General features: G+C 45.1%; 1 protein-coding gene across 1 annotated transcript; it reads right to left on the bottom strand.

Annotated features, from left to right (window-relative positions):
• On the bottom strand, positions 1,636–20,646 carry C18H16orf78 (chromosome 18 C16orf78 homolog). Its single transcript, XM_018063265.1, has 6 exons — positions 20,368–20,646; positions 18,920–18,922; positions 16,271–16,399; positions 15,608–15,755; positions 6,372–6,624; positions 1,636–1,932 (listed from the first exon to the last, which is right to left on the bottom strand). Exons 1-6 carry the CDS (start codon positions 20,515–20,517, stop codon positions 1,785–1,787), a joined length of 831 nt encoding a protein of 276 aa, XP_017918754.1. The 5' UTR covers positions 20,518–20,646; the 3' UTR covers positions 1,636–1,784.

The raw sequence follows: 21,195 nt of genomic DNA on the forward strand, positions 1-21,195 counted from the left end.
AGGCGAGGACAGTCTTCCCCCCCCCTGCTGCTTCTTTCCTGTGTGACTCTGAGCCAGCCTTGCCCTCGGTGACTTCTTGGAGTAACCCATGTTTGCCTGAACAGACTCCTCCCTCTTCCATTCTCCCAATCCACTCTCCACCCTGCACACCGGAGGACCAGCTTCCCACAGAGTCATGTCCCCCATGAGAGGTGGTGGGGATGGTTGGACAAGACCTGGAGTGTGTGTGTCCCTGACAGCCCCTTACCAGGTTGTCCCCCCTGAAATCCCTCTGGAGACTCTTGCTGTTGTTCAGCCACTAAGTTGTGCCTGATTCTTTGCGACTTCATGGATTGCAGCAGGCCAGGCTTCCTCGCCCTTCACTATCTCCCAGAGTTTGCTCAAACTCATGTCCATTGAATCGCTGATGTCATCCAACGACCTCATTCTCTATCACCCCCTTCTCTTCCTGCCTTCAATCTTTCCCAGCATCAGGGTCTTTTCCAATGAGTCAGCTCTTCACATCAGGTGGCAAAAGTATTGGAGCTTTAGCATCAGTCCTTCTATTTGCCATGAAGTCACAGGACCAGATGCTATGATCTTAGTTTTTTGAATGTTGAGTTTTAAGCCAACTTGTTCACTCTTCTCTTTTACCTTCATCAAGAGGCTCTTTAGTTTCTCTTCACTTCCTGCCATCAGGGTGGTATCATCTGCATATCTGGGGTTATTGGTATTTCTCCCAGCAATCTTGATTCCAGCTTGTGATTCATCCAGCCCAGCATTTCTCATGATGTACTCTGCATATAAGTTAAATAGGCAGGGTGAATATATACAACCTTGATGTACTCCTTTCCCAGTTTGAAACAGTCCATTGTTCCAGTTCTAACTACTGCTTTTCGACCTGCATACAGGTTTCTCAGAAGGCAGGTATGGTGGTCTGCTATTCCCATGTCTTTAAGAATTTTCCACAGTTTGTGTGATCCACACAGTCAAAGGCTTTAGCATAGTCAATTAAACAGAAGTAGATGTTTTTCTGGAATTCTCTTGCTTTTTCTATGATCCAGTGGATGTTGGCAATTTGATCTCTAGTTCCTCTGCCTTTTCTAAATCCAGCTTGAACATCTGGAAGTTCTTGGTTCATGTATTGTTAAAGCCTAGCTTGGAGAATTTTGAGTATTACTTTGCTAGTATGTAAAATGAGAGCAGTCGTATGGTAGTTTGAACATTCTTTGGCATTCCCTTTCTTTGAGATTAGAATGAAAACTGACCTTTTCCAGTCTTGTAGGCACTGTTGAGTTTTCCAAATTTGCTTGCATATAGTGCAGCACTTTGAAAGCATCATCTTTTAGGATTTGAAATAGCTCAGCTGGAATTCCATCACCTCCACTAGCTTTGTTCACAGTGATGCTTCCTGAGGCCCACTTGACTTCACACTCCAGGATTTCTGGCTCCACGTGAGTGCTCACACCATCATTTTATCTGGGTCATTAAGACTTTTTCTGTACAGAGACTGGAGACTTTGGACTCCCATTTCTCACTTCTAAGATTTCTTTTCTAGGGAGTGTTCTTTGGGAGGTGGGGAGAAAACCCATAGTTTCTCCTGCGTTGGTTCTGACTTGGATGACAAGGACAAAATATCACATCAACACAATGATCCAAGCAGTCTATCCTTGTTTCCTAATTGCTACTGTCTAAAGGGGGTGCCCCAGGTCTGAAGGGCCAGGTGCGGTGTACCAGAGGGTGGCATCTGGCGGTTGAGGACCCAACAGCAGGGGGAGCTCGAGTCTGCCAGGGAGAGGGGCTCTTTAGAGGGCTACACTGATGTTTTGGTTGAACACCTTTTTAGCGTCTATCTCTCCTTCGATCATGTGGGGGTGGATGTCCACGTTCATTCCCGCATCCTTGCACAGCTTGAGCAAGGTTCGAATGTTATTCTTGGATAACCTCAGGTATCTGTGCAAAGACAAGGCCAAAGAGTTCAGTTGAGGGTGGAGTCACCGCAGCTCCAAACTTTATTGAGAGGAGCTTAGATTTAAGCAGTGTCAGTGTGGGGACCTCTGTAAGGACTGGCTCTCCAGACATTTCTGGAGCTGACAGAGGTCTCATAAAAGACTTGGTGGGAGTTTTTACTGGCATAACTCCTTAAAATTTGTTTTTAATCGAAGAATAATTGCTTTACAATGTTGTGTTGGTTTCTGCTGTACAACATGGATCAGCCATAAATATATCCATACCTACTCCCTCTTGAGCCTCCCTCCCGCCCAGCCACCCCATCCCACCCACCTAGGTCATCACAGAGTGCTGAACTGAGCTCCCTGTGTTCTAGAGCAGCTTCCCACTAGCTATTTAGTTTACATGTGATCGTGTATATGTGTAAATGCTACTCTCTCAAACTGTCCCAACCTCTCCTTCCCCCACTCTGTCCACAAGCTCATTTTCTACACCTGTGTCTCTATTCCTGGCCTGCAAATAGGTTCATAAGTAACATTTTTTCTGGAAGAGAAAAACAAATATCGTATATTAACACATATATATGGAATCTAGAAAAATAGCATAACTCTTTTGGAAATAAATTGGGCAACATTTATGCCAAACAAGTTGCCTCTCTACCCAAAAAATTTCATTATTTTTGATTCAGTAATTCCACTCTGGTCCTCAACTTATCCCAAGAAGAGAAGTCAATGAAAGAAAATCTATATCAATAAAAGTATTTATTTGGGGGGTTATTGACAATAAGAAAATGGTAAATTCCATCAGTAGAGGAATGGTCAAGCAAACAATGGAATATTCAATTCAAGAAATCTTCTTAATGTTAAAATATCACTTGCGAGAAGAAGGTGCAATATGGCTGTGACGTTACGCCAAGTGGGGAGGAAAAACCTGAATGCAAATTGTTAGGTGTTTTCTCTCATCACTGCCTTGTGTGTACAATCTGAGTGAGGCCAAGGGCTGGGGGAAATACAGGACAGTGGAAATAAAGGCTGAGAAAGTTGTAGAAATAGAGGTGAGTATTTTTTAATAGTATTCAAACAATTAAAATTAAAACATCATTTAAAAATATTAGCTAAAGCCCCACCGTTCTGACTTGTAACTGAAGAATAGGACTGGTGCCGTCTCTGCCATGCGGTTTAGAGGTGTCTTTGCCATCATGCCCCTTATCCCACCATCAACCTTGGCCTTGCTCTCAGCTTTAGTATAAAGAGGGAGGCCCCCGACTCAGGCTGCTTTCAGGCCACCTTCTGGTTGCTCACTTTGCTACACAGGGTGGGGAAGGAGTTGTGTATTGTAGAAACTGGGGTTTCTATCCATTGGAAATGGTCTCCCTTCTCTTTACTTTTTTTTTTTTTGACCGTACCCACAGCCCACAGGATCTTAGTTTCCTGACTAGGGATTGAGCCCAGGCCCTCAGCAGTGAAAGCCTGGAATCCTAATCAGGAGGCCACCAATGAACTTCCCTTCTTTTTCAAGATCTGCCCAGAGCTTCCTTGTTCTCACAGTCAGCTCCCACCAGTCCTGCCTTTCCCTGATGGCTCCAGCCACAGTCCACCCCATCCCTCCCTGACCAGCCCAGCCCCTGGGGGGAGGATCTCACACACATCTACCCATGCGCCCTCACTAAGATAACAAAGGACAATTTCATCCTTTGTTTCGATGTTTTTCTAATGGCTTGTTTTTTGCCATCTCCAAATATTCTCTCCCCCTACGCTGTCCAAGTCTCTTTTCTCCCCACCATGGAACCCAGGAAGACTATCTTTGGCCAGAGTCAATTAAAACCACGCTATCAGTCTGAAAGCCATGGCCAAGTCATTCAGCTGTGGAAGTGGCAGGAGCCAGAAACCCCCCTAGTCAACAAGGCTGGCTGCCCATCTTTCAGCCGGTTAGCCATTCCACCCATCCACCCCCAGCCAGTCAGCCAGCAGAGCAGGACTGTGTGATGGGGCCTGTGGATGCCAGGTGTCTGAAATGTGCAGGTGAGTTCGCTGCTGTGAACTCTACAAAGATGACTACCTTATTCTGTTGTCCTATATCCTCCTCTACTGAAGTTTCTGAACCGTGTCAGATACATCTTCACATGAAGAGTAACATCAGGCTGGGGAGGGATGCTCAGATTGGGGCAGAAGCCCTGTTGTTTGGTGCTGCTGAAAACAGGTAGGTCTTGTAACCAGGACAGAGAACAGCAAGAAGGGCGACCCCCTGGGAAGAGCGTACATGCCAAATGGTTTCAGACTTTGTTTATGGTCACTTTAGAGTCTGAAGCCCCAAACATACAGCAGGTAGCCCCTGGGAATGGTGGCTACTGTCCCAGCGATTCAACACCACAGCATAAAGGAACTTAGGGGAGTTTCCTGTTAAAACAAGGCCACACAATCTACAGATTCAATGCAATCCCTATCAAGCTACCAGCTGTATTTTTCACAGAGCTAGAACAAATAATTTCACAATTTGTATGGAAATACAAAAAACCTCGACTAGCCAAAGCAATCTTGAGAAAGAAGAATGGAACTGGAGGAATCAACCTGCCTGACTTCAGGCTCTACTACAAAGCCACAGGCATCAAGACAGTATGGTACTGGCACAAAGACAGAAATATAGATCAATGGAACAAAATAGAAAGCCCAGAGATAAATCCACACACCTATGGACACCTTATCTTCGACAAAGGAGGCAAGAATATACAATGGATTAAAGACACTCTCTTTAACAAGTGGTGCTGGGAAAACTGGTCAACCCCTTGTAAAAGAATGAAACTAGAACACTTTCTAACACCATTCACAAAAATAAACTCAAAATGGATTAAAGATCTAAATGTAAGACCAGAAACTATAAAACTCCTAGAGGAGAACATAGGCGAAACACTCTCCAACATAAATCACAGCAGGATCCTCTATGACCCACCTCCCAGAATATTGGAAATAAAAGCAAAAATAAACAAATGGGATCTAATTAAAATTAAAAGCTTCTGCACACAAAGAAAACTATAAGCAAGGTGAAAAGACAGCATTCGGAATGGGAGAAAATAATAGCAAATGAAGCAACTGACAAACAACTAATCTCAAAAATATACAAGCAGCTCCTGCAGCTCAATTCCAGAAAAATAAACGACCCAATCAAAAAATAGGCCAAAGAACTAAATAGACATTTCTCCAAAGAAGACATCCGGATGGCTAACAAACACATGAAAAGATGCTCAACATCACTCATTATCAGAGAAAGGCAAATCAAGACCACAATGAGGTATCATCTCACACCAGTCAGAATGGCTGCGATCCAAAAGTCTACAAGCAATAAATGCTGGAGAGGGTGGGGAGAAAAGGGAATCCTCTTACACTGCTGGTGGGAATGCAAACTAGTACAGCCACTATGGAGAACAGTGTGGAGATTCCTTAAAAAACTGGAAATAGAACTGCCTTATGACCCAGCAATCCCACTGCTGGGCATACACACCGAGAAAACCAGAATTGAAAGAGACACGTGTACCCCAATGTTCATCGCAGCACTGTTTATAATAGCCAGGACATGGAAGCAACCTAGATGTCCATCAGCAGATGAATGGATAAGAAAGCTGGGGTACATATACACAATGGAGTATTACTCAGCCATTAAAAAGAATACATTTGAATCAGTTCTAATGAGGTGGATGAAACTGGAGCCAATTATACAGAGTGAAGTACGCCAGAAAGAAAAACACCAATACAGTATACTAACACATATATATGGAATTTAGAAAGATGGTAATGATAACCCTGTATGCGAGACAGCAAAAGAGACACAGATGTATAGAACGGACTTTTGGACTCTGTGGGAGAGGGAGAGGGTGGGATGATTTGGGAGAATGCCATTGAAACAGGTATACTATCATGTAAGAAATGAATCGCTAGTCTACGTTCGATACAGGATTCAGGATGCTTGGAGCTGGTGCACTGGGATGACCCAGAGAGATGATATGGGGAGGGAGGTGGGAGGGGGGTTCAGGGTTGGGAACTCATGTACACCTGTGGTGGATTCATGTCAAGGTATGGCAAAACCAATACAGTATTGTAAAGTAAAAAATATATATATATACATATATATATATATAAAAAGAAAACAAGGCCACAAACAACTCATTCTTTCCTTTGTGAATAACAGTCATGGTTTCTTCTGTCAAACAGAAATTTGGTGAAACTTATGTAGGTGTCCTAAGGCAGGGCATCAAAACGCCAGCACCTAAATGTCGTGTTTGTTAGTGGACCTACCGGCTTCAGTTCTTTGGGACTCAAAGCAGAGCCCGCACATGCTGCAGCCACCCTCCCTTGCTCGGGGCTCAGCCCAGGTGTCTGAACCACAGACCGTCGTGAGAAGAGCCTGGTCTTACAGGAAGCACCCAGCCCCACCCGCGCAGGGCTGCTTACCGGCAGCTCAGCACCTCTTCCGGCTTCAACATCTTCATCATCTCCATCTTGGGCTCTGTGCCCTTGTCCATGAGGCTTTTCAGCTTACGCTCATAAGAGGCATCAGGCATCCTGCTCCCCCACTCTCTCAAGACAGTTGACTTCCGCTGGGCAAAGGCAGTGTCCTGTAATACGGGTTCGACGACGCTTTGTCGACGGTATGGCACTGGGCGCTGAGTGGACTCTTGAGCGACCGCATCTTTGATGTCTAAGTCTGAAATTAGACAGATGTCACCAGGGAGTTAGGTCCTGGTCTGGGTGGTGGTAAGGTGGACAGGAAGGGGGTGGGGCCTGGAAGGCTGCATGGGCTTCAGACCTTACCGGATCTAACGTCTCTCCAAGACCTTGGTTAGTTCTCATTCAGCATTTGTTTAATCCCCATTCATCTTATCCTCCTTTACTTTCTCCTTGTCTCTCATTCTTCTCAACTCTCACCCTTTTTCGCCTTTCTTTCATTTCCTTCTCTCAATCTTCTCTCCTTCCCTAGAGAAAATTCACCTAAAGTGAACTTTAGCCTAACGGGGGTTTAAAAGAAGGTATCAGAGGAGATCAACTTTGAACTGGGATTTTAAAGGACCAACAGTTTATCACATGATAAAAAGGAAGAAAAGTATTGCAGGCAGGAGGAACAGCATGGCTGAGCCGGAGGAACAGTGTGCACAAAGGCACACATTTATTAAATGAAATAGTGAGGGTCTGATGCTACCCAGATATGGAGTTTGTACTGAGTGAAATACTGGTGGGACTAGAGCTTGGCGGCCTTAATTATTTTCTTGTTAAATATACTGTTCTGTATTTTACAGACTTTTGCTTGAACGAGTAGAGTATTTTCTTCCCATTTCTAACTGGTGAGACTGGTATAGAGAAAAGACTACTGTTAAAATTTTGTTTTTTCTAGTACACAAACAACCACACCATACAGTATCATTTCGGGCCTAGAATTTCTTGAATTTTGCAGAAAGATGGTCATATCAGGAGAAAAATGAAAACATATTCCCCTTAATATTTATAAAAATTATGTACTCTTCTTGACATGCTGCATTTGACACTCTCCAAAACAGTGTCAATAATGAAGGAAGTCATGCTTCATTTTGTTTCTGATTTTAATAAAGAGATTTAACATTCCATCACTTAGAATGATGTATGCCAGAATTTTCAGAATGCTTTGTAATATTCAGGAGTTTTACTCCTAGTCTACATAAGGTTTTTATTAGCAATAATTGATTGTCTGTTTATTGCCTTTCTATCATCTACTGATAAGATCATATGACTTTCCTTTAATTTACTGATAAATCATGTTATTGGATACCTTGATATCCTAACCATTTGCAAGCTGCTATAATAAATCCTACTTGCTCATGGCTTGTTATTCATTTCATAGATGGATATATTTGCCATATTTTCAAACATTAAGTCTATTTGCTAACATTTTAAGAATAACTTTGCATCCATATTATTGTGAGGTTGGCCTGCTTTTTGCCTAATATTTTATTTTTTTTAAATTTAATTTTTAATTGGAGGATAATTACTCTACAATATTGTGATGGTTTCCACCATACAGCACCATGAAACAGCCACAGGGGTACATATGCTTTCCCCCACCCAAACTTCCCTCCCACCTCCCTCCTCATCCCACCCCTCTAGATTGTCACAGAGCACCAGCTTCGGGTTCCCTGCATCATCAGCATGGTGGCTTGTCAAATTAATGCAGAAATACCTATATTTTCTTATTTTTTAATTTTCAAGTTATGAAAGTACAGTACCACATTTACAGGAGACTTGGAAAATACAGAACAAAGTCACATATGGTTCCACTATATATTACAATTCTTTTTTTAAGTAGATAAATTAAAACTTTTAGTCGAAGCTTCACTATCAAGCTCTCAAAAATTAATAGAGTGAACAGACAAAAAAGTAGATGGATATAGTAGACCTGAAAAGCGCTATGAACCAATTCAACACAATTAAGATTTATACAGTTTTCACACAACAACAGGATACAAATTCTATTCAAGTTCCCATAGACTATAAATCAGGAGACTATAAACTGGAACATATCCAGGGACGTAAAACAAGGGGCAAAAATTTCATGATCTGAATGACTGATTCTGAATCATACAGAATCTGTTCTCTTATCACTGTGGAATTATGTTAGACATCAATATCAAAAGATATTCAAAAATAACCTACATATTTTCAAGTGCAATGTGACATTTACCTTAGCCATTGGAAGCCTCAATAAAGTTAAAAGACTGAAAAAACACAGGGTGATTGCAGAGAAGAAAGAATTTAAGTGAGAAATTAATATCAAAATGATAAATTAATATTAGAAATACTTTAAAAACTATGCATTTGAAAATGAAATGTGTACTTTTAAATTACAGACCTTTACCTAAAAATCATAACAAGGAAAATTAGAAAATAGAAATGTCTATATTCATGTAGCCTGAAATAGCTGAAGTAACATTGGGATTATTTGATTTTTAATGTTAGGTAGAACTTGGTGGGAAACCTTTTGTCCTTGTGCCTTTTTAGTGGGAAGGTGTCTACTGTCTTCCAATTTTTACCTCAGGAATTGCTCTGGTCAACTTTTCCACTCTTTATTATGTCCATTTGATAGTTTATAGTATAAGAAGAAGTTATTCATTTATGTTGGGTTTTAGTTCAGTTCAGTTCAGTTCAGCCACTCACTCATGTCCAGCTCTTTGTGACCCCATGGACTGCAGCACGCCGGGCCTCCCTGGCCAGCACCAACTCCCTGAGTTCACTCAAACTCATGTCCATTGCACTGGTGATGCCATCCAGCCAGCTCATCCTCTGTCGACCCCTTCTCCAGCCTTCAGTCTTTCCCAGCATCAGGGTCTTTTCAGATGAGTTGGTTTTGCATCAGGTGGTCAAAGTATTGTAGTTGCAGCTTCAGCATCAGCCCTTCCAATGAATATTCAGGACCGATTTCCTTTAGGATGGACTGGTTGGATCTCCTTGATGTCCAAGGGACTCTCAAGTCTTCCCCAACACTCTATTATAACTCACTTAATGTATTTCTTACCTTTGCTTATGCACCTTTTCTCATATAAAATCTTGTATATTTTTGACTCTTCTTTTGACAAGGCTTATGATATACATACTATTTGTCGCATGTTTTTTTTTAAAAAGCTAGCTTTGGTTTATCTTTTTAGCTACTTTTAATTTTGTATTTCATTCATCTTAGTTGGTATTGAATGGATGAATTCTCTTTTTCATATTAATTATTTCTTCTATGTCATTAAATTAATAAAAGTATTACTTTTTTATTTGTTTTATATAAGATAAAAACCATTGCTTTCAGCTTTTGCTGTAAAATTTCTCCTAGGCATAGATTTTGCCTTCATCCCATAGATTTTGGTATGAAACAGTCTTATTTCCATTAGTTTCTGTCTTTAAATCATGGCATTTTGGAAGTGTGTTTCTTAATGTTTGTTGAGATTATCTTTTTAAATTTTATTTCTAATTATTGACTGTAACTGGCCCTAAAATCTTTACTATCTTGAATGTTAAAGTTTCCTTTTGGTGAATATGCTTTGGCCACATAAAAATGTGTATTCTGTATTCAAATATAAAGTTGTGGTTTGTTAATTGCATTGTTAAATTCTTCTAGGCACTTCCTAAAATTAGCTATTTGATCTGTCTTGAAAGAGGTATATTGCAATCTCCTACTGTAACTATTTTTGTCAGACTTACTTTGCATTTCTAAATGTTTATTTAACTCTATTTTTGGTGTGTGTAGGTTTACGGTTTACTCTGTTTAACATTTTAAAATCTCTCTCTTTCAGCCTGTTGTTTCTTTTAGCATTAAATCCACTTCATCTGTTTGCATATCTCTTTGCCTATCCTTTTTCATTCTTTCTAAAAAATATGATTTTAAGTGCATATCAAGATTTTTATTTTTAAACTATTTCCTAATTTGATGCCTCTGCTCTCTTCTAGAGCATTTTCTTTAGATAAATGAATATATGGCTGAGAAACTCCCTAAATATCTCTGACTTTGCAAATATCTTTCATTCACCCTAACAGTAACTTATGTATGGACTAAGAATAAGATTGTGAGACTGTAATAATCAGTAGTCTATAAGTATCATTTCTAGATTGATGCTAATTTGACTCTTTTTTTGTAAGTAAGTTGTTTTTCCTAAGTAAAACAACTTGTAAGTAAGTTGCAAGAATTCATGAATAAAATGCAGAAAATTTACCAGAATACATCTAGGAAAGTCTAGACATTCTATAACATAAATGGAGGGACAACAGCCTAGAGAGAGGCTCTGACTTGCCCAAGGTCTCACAATGAGTCCATGGCTGAACTGGGATCTTTGTGTCCAGTACAGCTCTCTAAACTGACAGCTGGCCCCTGAGAGAGTGATGGGGTCAGGTGGCATCAGCAGTCCGTTTATGCATGGTGGAAATTGATACCATGTTCCAGGAGAATCATGAGGTACACATCTTCATTGACGCAAATGGAAATCCCTTGGAGAAAGGGCCATGGACTTTCTTGAGACATCTGAGCCTTTTCTGGATCAAAGTAGGTCTCATGCAGGGAAGATGAGTACTAAAATGAATGGTAATGAGAATTATACACATTGGCTAACACTTATTGAGTAACTCATGTTTCAGGCAGTTTTCTAAAGGCTTTCTAGGGAGGGGGCACTGCAGTCTCACAACCATATCATGCCCATTGATCAAATAAGAAAGTGGAAGATCAGAGAGATTAAGTCATGTGACCAAGATGCCAGGAAAACGTGAACCCAGGTTATCAATGCCTTTTTCTGGGAGCCTGTCCTGGCTACCTTCTTGGACAAAATGTCCCATATTTCTGAGTTCATTGCTGAATGAATACATTAGATTTCTGGTGAGCTATGTTTGGGACTCTAGGGGTTGACTCTATAATCACCCAGAGACAGAAAGGGTAACTGCACCCCAACCCTCTGCATTAGGAATACACCCTTGCCTGACATTGACAGAATGCCCTGAGCATAGGTGGGCAAGAAGAGAAAGCCAAATGAATTCCATTTTATTAGCCTAGATGCTCAGACTTTGTCAAGATTTACTTTGCAAATGTGTTCCCAATGCTTTCCCAGCATCTTTTAGTGGCCCTTAGCCACAGTCACCTTTTAAGAATTCAGATCCAACTTCATAAACTTTTTCCAAGTCTTGTGACTGCACTCAATTAGGGCTGTGTTTTGGAAAGGCCAATCTGAGATTTCTGCTTTCAGCCAAGGTGTGGCAACAGGAGCTAGATTTACCTGTCCATCTCAAGCAGTTAAACACTGGGGCCTGATAGGTGAAATGGCATTTTTCAGACGTTGGCCATACAGGGCAGTGATCCTTCAGAAAATGAAACAGAAGGGGTGAGTCCCACGAGATCCCCAGCTGATGGCTGGAAGATGCTTTGGGGTTGCAGCATGGGTAGAGAAAACCTAGACAGTTTTCCCTGAGTTGAGGGGAGAGAATAGACAATTCAGCTAGAGTCTACAGGGCAGAGTAGCATGGAGAGCTGCAGAAATCTGCACAGGCTTCTCTAAGTTGATAACAGGATGTGCAGGAGAGGAAACCACACAGAATTGGTGGCCAAGACCCCTAAAACAGCTGGTTCTTGAAAATGACGCCAGTTATTTGGGCGCTGAGTGGGGTTGAGGGAGGTTAGTAAGAGATGTTCTGGGTAGAATATTTCTCCTTGTTTGGGATCAATAGGTACACACTGCTATTTTTTAAACGGAAGTCTAACAAGGACCTACTGTACAACACAAGGAACTCTGCTCAGTGTTATGTGGGAGCCTGGGTGGGAGGGGAGTTTGGGAAAGAATGGATGCATGTATTTGTATGGCTGAATCCCTGTACACGTATCCTGTATCCCCATAGATGTATTTGCTGTCCACCTAAAACTATCACAACATTGTTAATCCTCTATACTCCAATAGAAAGTAAAAAGTTTAAAAAATTTAAAAAAAAAACGCTTTTTCTTGATCCACACTTATCCTTCTTAGACTTTTGCCATAGGCCTTAACTGCCTCTACGCCCTTCCTAGAGGCTGCTTTGTCTCGATCTTGACTCCCAATCCAGATCCTGCTCCCTCGTTTCAGGCCTCCTGACAGCTTTCACAGTACGTTCCTCTTGCTGTGCCCAGACTCAGCCCTGACTCAGTCCTGGTGCCACGCGTGGATCCCAGGTGGATGCCTATGCTGGATGCCTACGAACAACCGCCCACTTGTCTGAGTGAGCTCCGGCTGACCCCCAGTGGCCATTGGTTGTATTACATTTGGAGAGGGCCGCCTGCTCTCCAACAGGGTGGCTTTGTGGGGGACAGAGCTGGGCAGATAGACGCAGGAGGCACTGCAGAGGACCAAAGGGCTGGCAAGCCAGCCTGCCCTGCTGGCGTCCTTGTGCAGCGAGACGGAAAAAATTAAGCGACTTGTGTGAGAGTTTCTCTTAGGGAAAGAACTGCCTTTGTTTAGGAAAATATCTTTTTTTTCAGACTACATTGAAAAAAAATACTGTTTTTCACAGACTACATTGAGTGTGGAATGAGACAGGGGCACAAAGTGATCCCTTGAGGTAAGAAGGAATGGGAATGTGTGGGTCAGGGAAGGCGGAGGATAGAGAAGGGAGAGGAAATAAGGGAAGAGGGAGAGCTGGGCAGAAGCAGGACTAGAGTGAGACGAACGAGGCGCTCAGGGGCGAAACTCAAGGAGGTGTGTGCTCTCAGGCTCATGAAAGGGCAAGGTGGGCGGCTGAGAGAGACCAGCTTCTTAAATTTTGTGTCCTGGGTGCCTAGCTTGTCTGACCCTAGTCCTAGTCTTGGAGTTGAGCAAAACATCTGGAAACCAGCCCTGCAGGAAATGGAGCCGTCAGGGAAATCTGATGGCAGGGGACAAAGGACTTTGAAGAACATCATAATAGACTTCTAATATGTTTGCTGTGTAAGTCTGTGATGTAATTATTTACCTTTGTTGCCACAAACCTTCAGTAAAGTTTGCTGACACGCAATGGCTTCATGTGAGAGGTCTGGGGAGAAGGGATGTGTTCCCTGTCTGGGTTGGCAGAGAGCAGGGAGAAGGAAGTAGTCCTGGAAGTGAGATCCACAGATGCTCAGCCTCCCAGCAGGACCAGGACATGGAGAACGACAGGAACCTTGGGGAAGGGGTGGGGCTTCCCACAGGGCATACGTTGAACTCCTCCCACTGTTTACAATAGCCAGGACATGGAAGCAACCTAGATGCCCATCAGCAGACGAATGGATAAGAAAGCTGGGGTACATATACACAATGGAGTATTACTCAGCCGTTAAAAAGAATTCATTTGAATCAGTTCTAATGCGGTGGATGAAACTGGAGCCGATTATACAGAGCGAAGTAAGCCAGAAAGGAAAACACCAATACAGTATACTAACACATATATATGGAATTTAGAAAGATGGTAATGATAACCCTGTATGCGAGACAGCAAAAGAGACACAGATGTGTAGAGTGGAATTTTGGACTCTGAGGGAGAGGGTGGGATGATTTGGGAGAATGGCATTGAAACATGTATACTATCATGTAAGAAACGAATTGCCAGTCTATGTTCGATGCAGGATGCAGGATGCTTGGGGCTGGTGCACGGGGATGATCCGGAGGGATGATGTGGGGTGGGAGGCGGGAGGGGGTTTCATGTTTGGGAGCTCATGTACACCTGTGGTGGATTCATGTCAAGGTATGGCAAAACCAATACAGTATTGTAAAGTAAAATAAAGTAAAAATAAAAATTAAAAAAAATAAATAATTTTTTTATTTTGGAATACTTTTAGATTTATAGAAGAGAAGAATTGCAAAGACAACTCTTACAGACAGCTCCTATACGTCCTCCCCCTAATGTTAACATCTTACATAAGCCAGGAATGAGAGATTAACATGGGCATATTACAGAGTTTTTTTTTTTCCTGGATTTCACCAATTTTTTCACTGAATAACTAGCCTAGGATTCAGTCCTGGATCTCACGTTGCATTTAGAGCCAATCATATTTAATTCTAACTGGCAAGTAACCACAGTTTTGTTACAATGGCTTTGGTACATTAAATGAAAAAGAAATGAACTTTTTGTTGGGCAGAGTGTGGGACAACACAGGAGAACTGGCAACCCCTACTCCAAGGCTCTTGCCCCTCTTCCTTTGAGCTAATTGGAAATCCCCTCCAGAATTTTTTTCTTTTTTAATCATACACCTCCATCCCAAGAGGCCAGGTACAATAAATGAATTTGTTATTCCAACACAGCCCACCTGAGAATGTTAGCAAAATGTTTACAGAGAAGTTCCATATGCTTCCCAGGTGGCTCAGTGGTAAAGAATTGGCCTGCAATGAAGGAGGTGCAGGAGACGGTGGTTTGATCCCTGGGTTGGGAAGGTTCCTTGGAGTAGGAAATAGCAACCCACTCCAGTATTCTTGACTGGAGAATCCCATGGACAGAGGAGCCTGGAGGGCTATAGTCCACGGAGGCACAAAAGTCGGCCATGACTGAGCATGCGCACGCAGCCCTTTGCTAACATCTATTGAGCACCGACTCTGCATCTGGCGGAGTGCGGTCTGTGCCTCGACTTGCTAAAATACTACACTACACTGTGAGGCTGCTTGTGTAATTGTTGCATTTTGCGGATGTGAAAACTAGACCCCATGGATGGAGTGGCTTGCTTGGGATTATACAACTCTGGGTTTGTTACCCATCAGTGGGGCTGGGACTCAAACACAGTCAGTCTTAGCAATAAGTATCTGGCATAGCCCAAGCCCACTTCTTTTTCTTGGGTACTAGCATCAGCTGGCAGCTTTCAGGCCAGCAGCTGTGGTACCTTCTGTAGCGCCTTGACACTGTCACAGTATCTAAACTAGTTTGATCATTTGGGCATGAGGATGATGTCACCAAAATGACTTCAGGAACCCTGGGGACATGATACTAACTTCCTGAGAAGAAATGCCCCCTCCCCCCGGGTGCCAGCTGAGGCTTGACACCCACTTGTCTCCTGTCCAGGTCACATCCCCTGATGCTTTGATCCCTAGTCATGGGGGTTCCTGCATCCACAGAGGTGGGGTTGACATAGATGGTGCTGCCTTAAAGATGGTGCCATCTCTGGGCCCCTCTGATAGGAGGGCAATGGCGAGGACAATTCTGGCATCCCCCCACCGAGGTTCTTCCCTTACCGGATTTCCTGGGTGTGTCCTTGGAGTTGGTGCTCGGGGTCAGGCTGCTGAGGCGTTTTCCCTTTGCTTCCACTCTGTAGAGCCTTCGGTACAGGGCAGAGGTTTCGTCCTCCCTGGAGGAGTTTTGCCCTGAGGCCTGGGAGGAGATCTGGAAAGATGTTATAGGCTAGAGAATGGGTTCTGGCTCTGCTTCCTTCATCCCCCAGCGAGTGAGCTCAAGGGTTGGCTGAAGGGCAGATGAGGGGGACCCAGGGAGAGGCTGACTCTAGGTGCTGGGTTCCTGGGACAGGAACACACACTGGTGTCTGCTCACCAACTTCTTTCTTCTGTCCCCAGAGCTTGTGAGGGACCCTGGAGACCACAGCCATCGCTGGTTGTCCCCTCTGCCCAATGGCATTCCTGAGTGGTTTAGGGGAGGGAGGTGGTACTCAGGAAGAACAAGCCCTACCGCAGGGGTGCAGGTCTTCCCACTGGGATTGCGCAGTGTGTTGGGTGGGAGCTGGCTGGCTGGAGGGGGTGGGTGACCTGTGTGGGTGCTACTGTGCGGCAGGGATGAATTTTAGAGCCCCACATTTAAAAGAAAAAGTAGCCAATTCTGTGCAAGAGCAGAGTGGGCACCCCCTCCGTCCTGTGAAGGGGCTGGGATAGGCGGGGTGATGTCACCTGCTCAGAGAACGCCACCTGTTGGTTCCCTTGGCTCTTGCGGCGGGCTCCCTGATGTTTTAGGGCACTTTTGGTTTTCTTTTGTTCCTTCGCAGGTTCTGCCAAGCCTATCACCTCCTTGGGTTTGTTCTGAAACAACAGGGAGAAAAGCCCTGTGGCCACCTCAGTGGGCACAGACCAGTCCTGCACACCACGGAGGGGAAGGACCACGCAGCCTGAGCTACTCTCATCCTACTGTTCCCCTTGTGGCCCCTCTGCCTCCAGACACACCTGGTGACCTCATCCCAATTCCAGCGCCAGGCGTGGCTGTCCCTCTCCACTTCAGAGTCCATCACTGGCTCCCTGCCACCCTCCACAGGAGGGCCCCACTCTCCAGCCTGGGAGGAATTCCTTCCAGCCCTCCAATGGCCTTGCTAGCTGCCACTTCCTTACGTGACCTCCAGTCATCGAGCCCAGCCAGGGTGCTCCCTCCTCTCTCCACCCCACCCCCATCCCATCTTGTCCTCCCTGAGCTGTCATCGCGACTCCTCCTGCCTTTCTCTTTCCCCGGATGCTCCAGTCTGCCTGGTGGGAATGGAAGGCCAGGTAAGTGCAACAAGTCCATTCGAGGCATGTATGCTTGGCTCTCCCAGCTGCTGGAGAAGCCGGTAAAAGAGTCAGTTTCATTAGTAAGTCTCATCACTGCCCAGGAAGGGAGGGGCCCACAAAGGTGCATCCAGGACCATCCTTAATGGGTAGACTTGGGGTGCTGGAGCATAGCAGGGAAACTGAACTGACCAGATCTCCTCTTGGGGTATGCTGCAGGTTCTGAGGGTTGTGCAGAGGTGGCCAAGACTGGTCTCCAGGGCTGATGGCCTGGCTTGCAATCCTGCTCTATGGCTGGCTGTCTGGCCGAGTGACTTTGAGCAAGGGACAGCTCTCCGGGCAGTTTAGTTCCCTTATCTGAGGATGAGGATGGTAGCAGAAGCTACTTCATAGGGTTATGGTGGGAAATAATGAATTACTGTGGGGAAGTGCTTAGCGCTCCCTGATTGTTAGCAGCACTCTGTGAATGGAAGGAGGGTTTTGATAAGCCAGTCTGGGTGTGTGGAAGGAAACTGTCCAAAGACCGTCTAAGAAGTGGGTGCTAGCTACCTTCAGGGTTTTGTGGGGCTTAGTGGGGGAAGGGGTGCAAGCTGGGGCCAGGGCTGATACTCCTAGTTGATTAGAGAGAAACTAAGTCTAGTTACTCTGAGAGTGGCCCACCTCCCTCCTTCCCCTCTCAACCTTCAACCTCTCTTCAACAGCTGCCCGAGTAGCTACAGTCCCCTCTTTTGAAGGAAGCTGAGTGGAACTGATTTGGTACCACAGACCCATCAGGAAACTGTCACAGAAACTGACTTGGTGGCCCCTGTGCCCGAGACCTTAAATCTCAGGGATCTTCTTTTATGACAAATGTTCACAAGGGGCACAGCCCTCTGGGTAGACTATAACCCAGAGGTTATAGTGCTGAAGTGGGGGAAAAGCCTGGACTGCCAGGGAAAGGGAGACAGGGGCACAGAGAGCCCTCCTCCAGCTGTCTTCACTAAAGGGCCCCCTGCCACCTGCCATCTGAGACCTGCCATGGAAACATCACCCTCTCTCTCAGGAGCTTCTTTCAAAATCCAAATGCTTCTGGAAAGGGTAACGATGCTTGAAGATTTAATTGTATTTTGAAAGTAAATTTGTTCCCTTTCTGGGTCCAAAATTATTTACAAGAAAAGCTACGTAGAAGCTACAGCTGTGAAAACATTATTAGAATATAAACTTAGCAGGAAGAGATGGGATCAAGTATATTCATCAAAGCAGTGAGTAAGATTCCTGTAACTGAGTTCTGAGAAGCCCAGCAGTCAAGCCCTAACACCTCCCCCCCAAAATGAGGGGTAATTGGTAGGGTAGGTAAATCACTAGCTCCTTAGAGTAAAAGATGTTTGTCAGATGTGTTTCCATGTACCTGATGAAACTAGCCCTCCAAATCGCTCTGACTGTGTGTTAGTAGCTCAGTCGAGTCTGACTCTGCTACCCCATGGACTGTAGCCTGCCAGGCTCCTCTGTCCATGGGATTCCCCAGGCAAGAATATTGGAGTGGATTGCCATTCCCTTCTCCAGGGGATCTTCCCAACCCAGGGATCGAACCTGGGTCTCCTACATCACGGGCAGATTCTTTACTATCGGAGCCACCCTCAGTAAATGACTATAATGATAAATAAACACATAACCAGAACAGAAGCTCCCGTGAAAGGCAGGGGCCGATGAGCTGGGAGAAGCAGGAAAGGACAGGTGGTGGCAAAGGTGTCTGTGGGGTGGGCCTGACAGCCCATGAGCTGGGGAACTGGGCGTGTCTGGCTGAGACTCTCACTAGCTCCGTGAGCTCCTCTCTTCATTTCAGCTTCCTTATCCTTCAGCTGGTGGGTAAGATCAGTGTCTACCTTATAGCCTTGCTAGGAGCAGTTGACCAGACAACTCACTGCAATGCCAAGCACAGGGCCTGGCATGCAGCAAATGCTTAGTAAAATATATCACTGTTGTTAGTAATGCCATTTTCACCCATTTTTTCTCTGGGGGCCAGGGGAGTCAAGATCAGGTGGCCTCCTCTGCTGAAGAGACCCCTTTCCAAGGGTATGGCTTGACCTTCTGTAGATGAAGGGACCAAAGGGGAACTCTTGAGGGAAACTGGGGCAAAACTGGTTGTTCCTGGAGAAAGAGAGAAAACTAGTGTTGCAGAATGTTTCGTGTGCCCCCCTCCCCGTAAATTCACGTGTTGAAATCCTAATTCCTAATGTGATAATGTTGGGGAGGTGGGGCCTTCGGGAGGTAGTGAGGTCATGAGGGTGGAGCCCTCATAAATGGGATTAGGACTTTAGAAAAGAGGCCCTGGAGAGCACTCCTGTCTCTTCCTCTTTATGAGAACATAGCAAGAAGCAGCCATCTATGAACCACAAAGCAGGCCTTCATCAGATATCAAATCTGCTGGCACCTTGATCTGGGACTTCCCAACCCTCTCAGTTGGGAAGAAAGAAATTTCTGTTGTTTCTAAGCCACCTGGTTTATGGCATATGACTGTAGCAGCCCAAATGGATAAACTAAGTTCTGATGAAGGATAGGAAGGAAGAGGTTCCCAGGGGCGCTAGTGGTAAGGAACCTCCCTGCCAGTGCAGCAGATGGAAGAGACACAGGTGTGATCCCTGGACCAGGAAGATCCCCTGGAGGAGGGAATGGCAACCCACTCCAGTATTCTTGCCTAGAGAATCCCATGAGCAGAGGGCTTATGGTCAATGGGGTCCCAAAGAGTCAGACTCAACTGAGCATCTGAGGTTTTTTGTGTTATCAGGAGTCGCAGAGAGGACAGTGGAGGTGGAAGATGCCCTTTGACCCTGGGGCTATCACAAGGCTGGAAGTGCCTGGGGACAATGGGAAGGACACAGCAGCAAGACCCTAGAAGCAGTTGTCCCTCAGCCCTTCTGAAAAGCGGACAGAGACAGCTTTAATGTCTCTCATTAAGTGAAACCTCAGTGAAACTAGACAAGAGTGTTCCTGACGGTAGACCCTTGACCTCCCCTTTCCTAGAACAATTTCTTTAGAAAATTTACACTTGTAAATTCCTTTTCTGCCCCTTTGAGATATAAATCCTCTCTCAGCCTCTTGCCCAGGTTTACAATCCAGGAATGTTTTTCTCCAGATGCTAGGTCAGGAAGATCCCCTGAAGGAGGGCATGGCAACCCACCCCGGTGTTCTTGCCTGGAAGTTTCCATGGATAGAGGAGCCTGGTGGGTTGCAGTCCAGGTTCGCAGAGTCAGACATGACTGCGCACAAGCATGCAGAGAGCCATCCTTTGAAATGCGAACATGAAGAAAGACAGCATCCCCACCTCCCAGTCTCTGTGGCAGGGTGGGAGCTTAAATACATGGGGCTCCTTAGCAAACAAGGATGGCCTGACCCCGTGGACAATCTCCCCCACGCCCTCCAGCGCTCTCCTACTGGCTCACCCCCGTGCTGCAAACCCGCCCTCGCCCCATTACATCAGGCTTCAGTCGCCTTGAGCGAAGCCTTCCTTGTAGGTTTTCTGGGATAGTACACACCTGGAGAGCTTGCTTCTTCTTCCCCTGCCTCCGTTCCAGCCACTCCAACACTCGAGTCAGGTCTGACATCCGCCTCTCCTCGGCCGTCCTCCACACGAGCTTCCTCTCTGTGGGCATGGAGTTCTTTAGGTCCTCTGACTTCTCCGTCATCCTGGAGCCCTGGCCCTGCCGTGGGCAGGAAGGTGGCCCACTCCCACTTTGCTGAGCCCTCTGCCTCTGGTCACTGGTCCTGGATGACTCAAATGGTGCGGTGTTTCCCTCTAGACATGAACATATATGCGAGCATAAAGGGCAGTGTTGGGGCAGAGCCGGGGATCCTGGCCTCCAGGGGCAGGAGGTCCAGAGGCTGATTGTGAGGTCATTGTCAGGCTGTCAGCAGGGGTCAGAGTGGAGTGGGCTTCCCCACGTGGATCCTGTCCCCTCTGTTGTAGCCACGGGTTCTGGGAAACAAGCTCACTCAGAAGGTCAGTGCAGATAGTGGAGTTCAGTTTATTACACCGGTGGGCCCAAGGCAGAGTCTCCTCTTAGCCAAGGACCCCGGCCAGTTTCTGAGAAAACCTTATATACCCTAAGTGTATAAGGTCCCCTGAAACTAGCCTGAACAAAGGAAAAAGAAAGATACAATCAAAGTTCACCCGTGATCGTATGCCTTAAGCCTAGGAAGTTAACAGTGACAATTATCGATAGGCCTGTGGTCATACCCCAGTAAGCATAATAGAATGTATGATTCTATTTGGTTACACAGATAATTAGGGTATTATTTTAGGCGACGGAGAACCCTGGGGCTCTTCCTTCTGGGGGCCTGGTTTTCCAGTTGGTATGTTGTTT

Source organism: Capra hircus, chromosome 18 (assembly GCF_001704415.2).
Source record: "Capra hircus breed San Clemente chromosome 18, ASM170441v1, whole genome shotgun sequence".
Taxonomy (NCBI): domain Eukaryota; kingdom Metazoa; phylum Chordata; class Mammalia; order Artiodactyla; family Bovidae; genus Capra; species Capra hircus.

What these genes read in the sequence shown, in the direction of transcription:
- C18H16orf78 (XM_018063265.1), bottom strand. Translation starts at nt 20,517, where the DNA reads ATGACGGAGAAGTCAGAGGACCTAAAGAACTCCATGCCCACAGAGAGG. An exon ending in GGACACACCCAGGAAATCCG is followed by an intron (nt 6,625 to 15,607) that starts GTAAGGGAAGAA and finishes GTCTAATTTCAG; the next exon opens with ACTTAGACATCAAAGATGCG. An exon ending in GAAGAGGTGCTGAGCTGCCG is followed by an intron (nt 1,933 to 6,371) that starts GTAAGCAGCCCT and finishes GTCTTTGCACAG; the next exon opens with ATACCTGAGGTTATCCAAGA.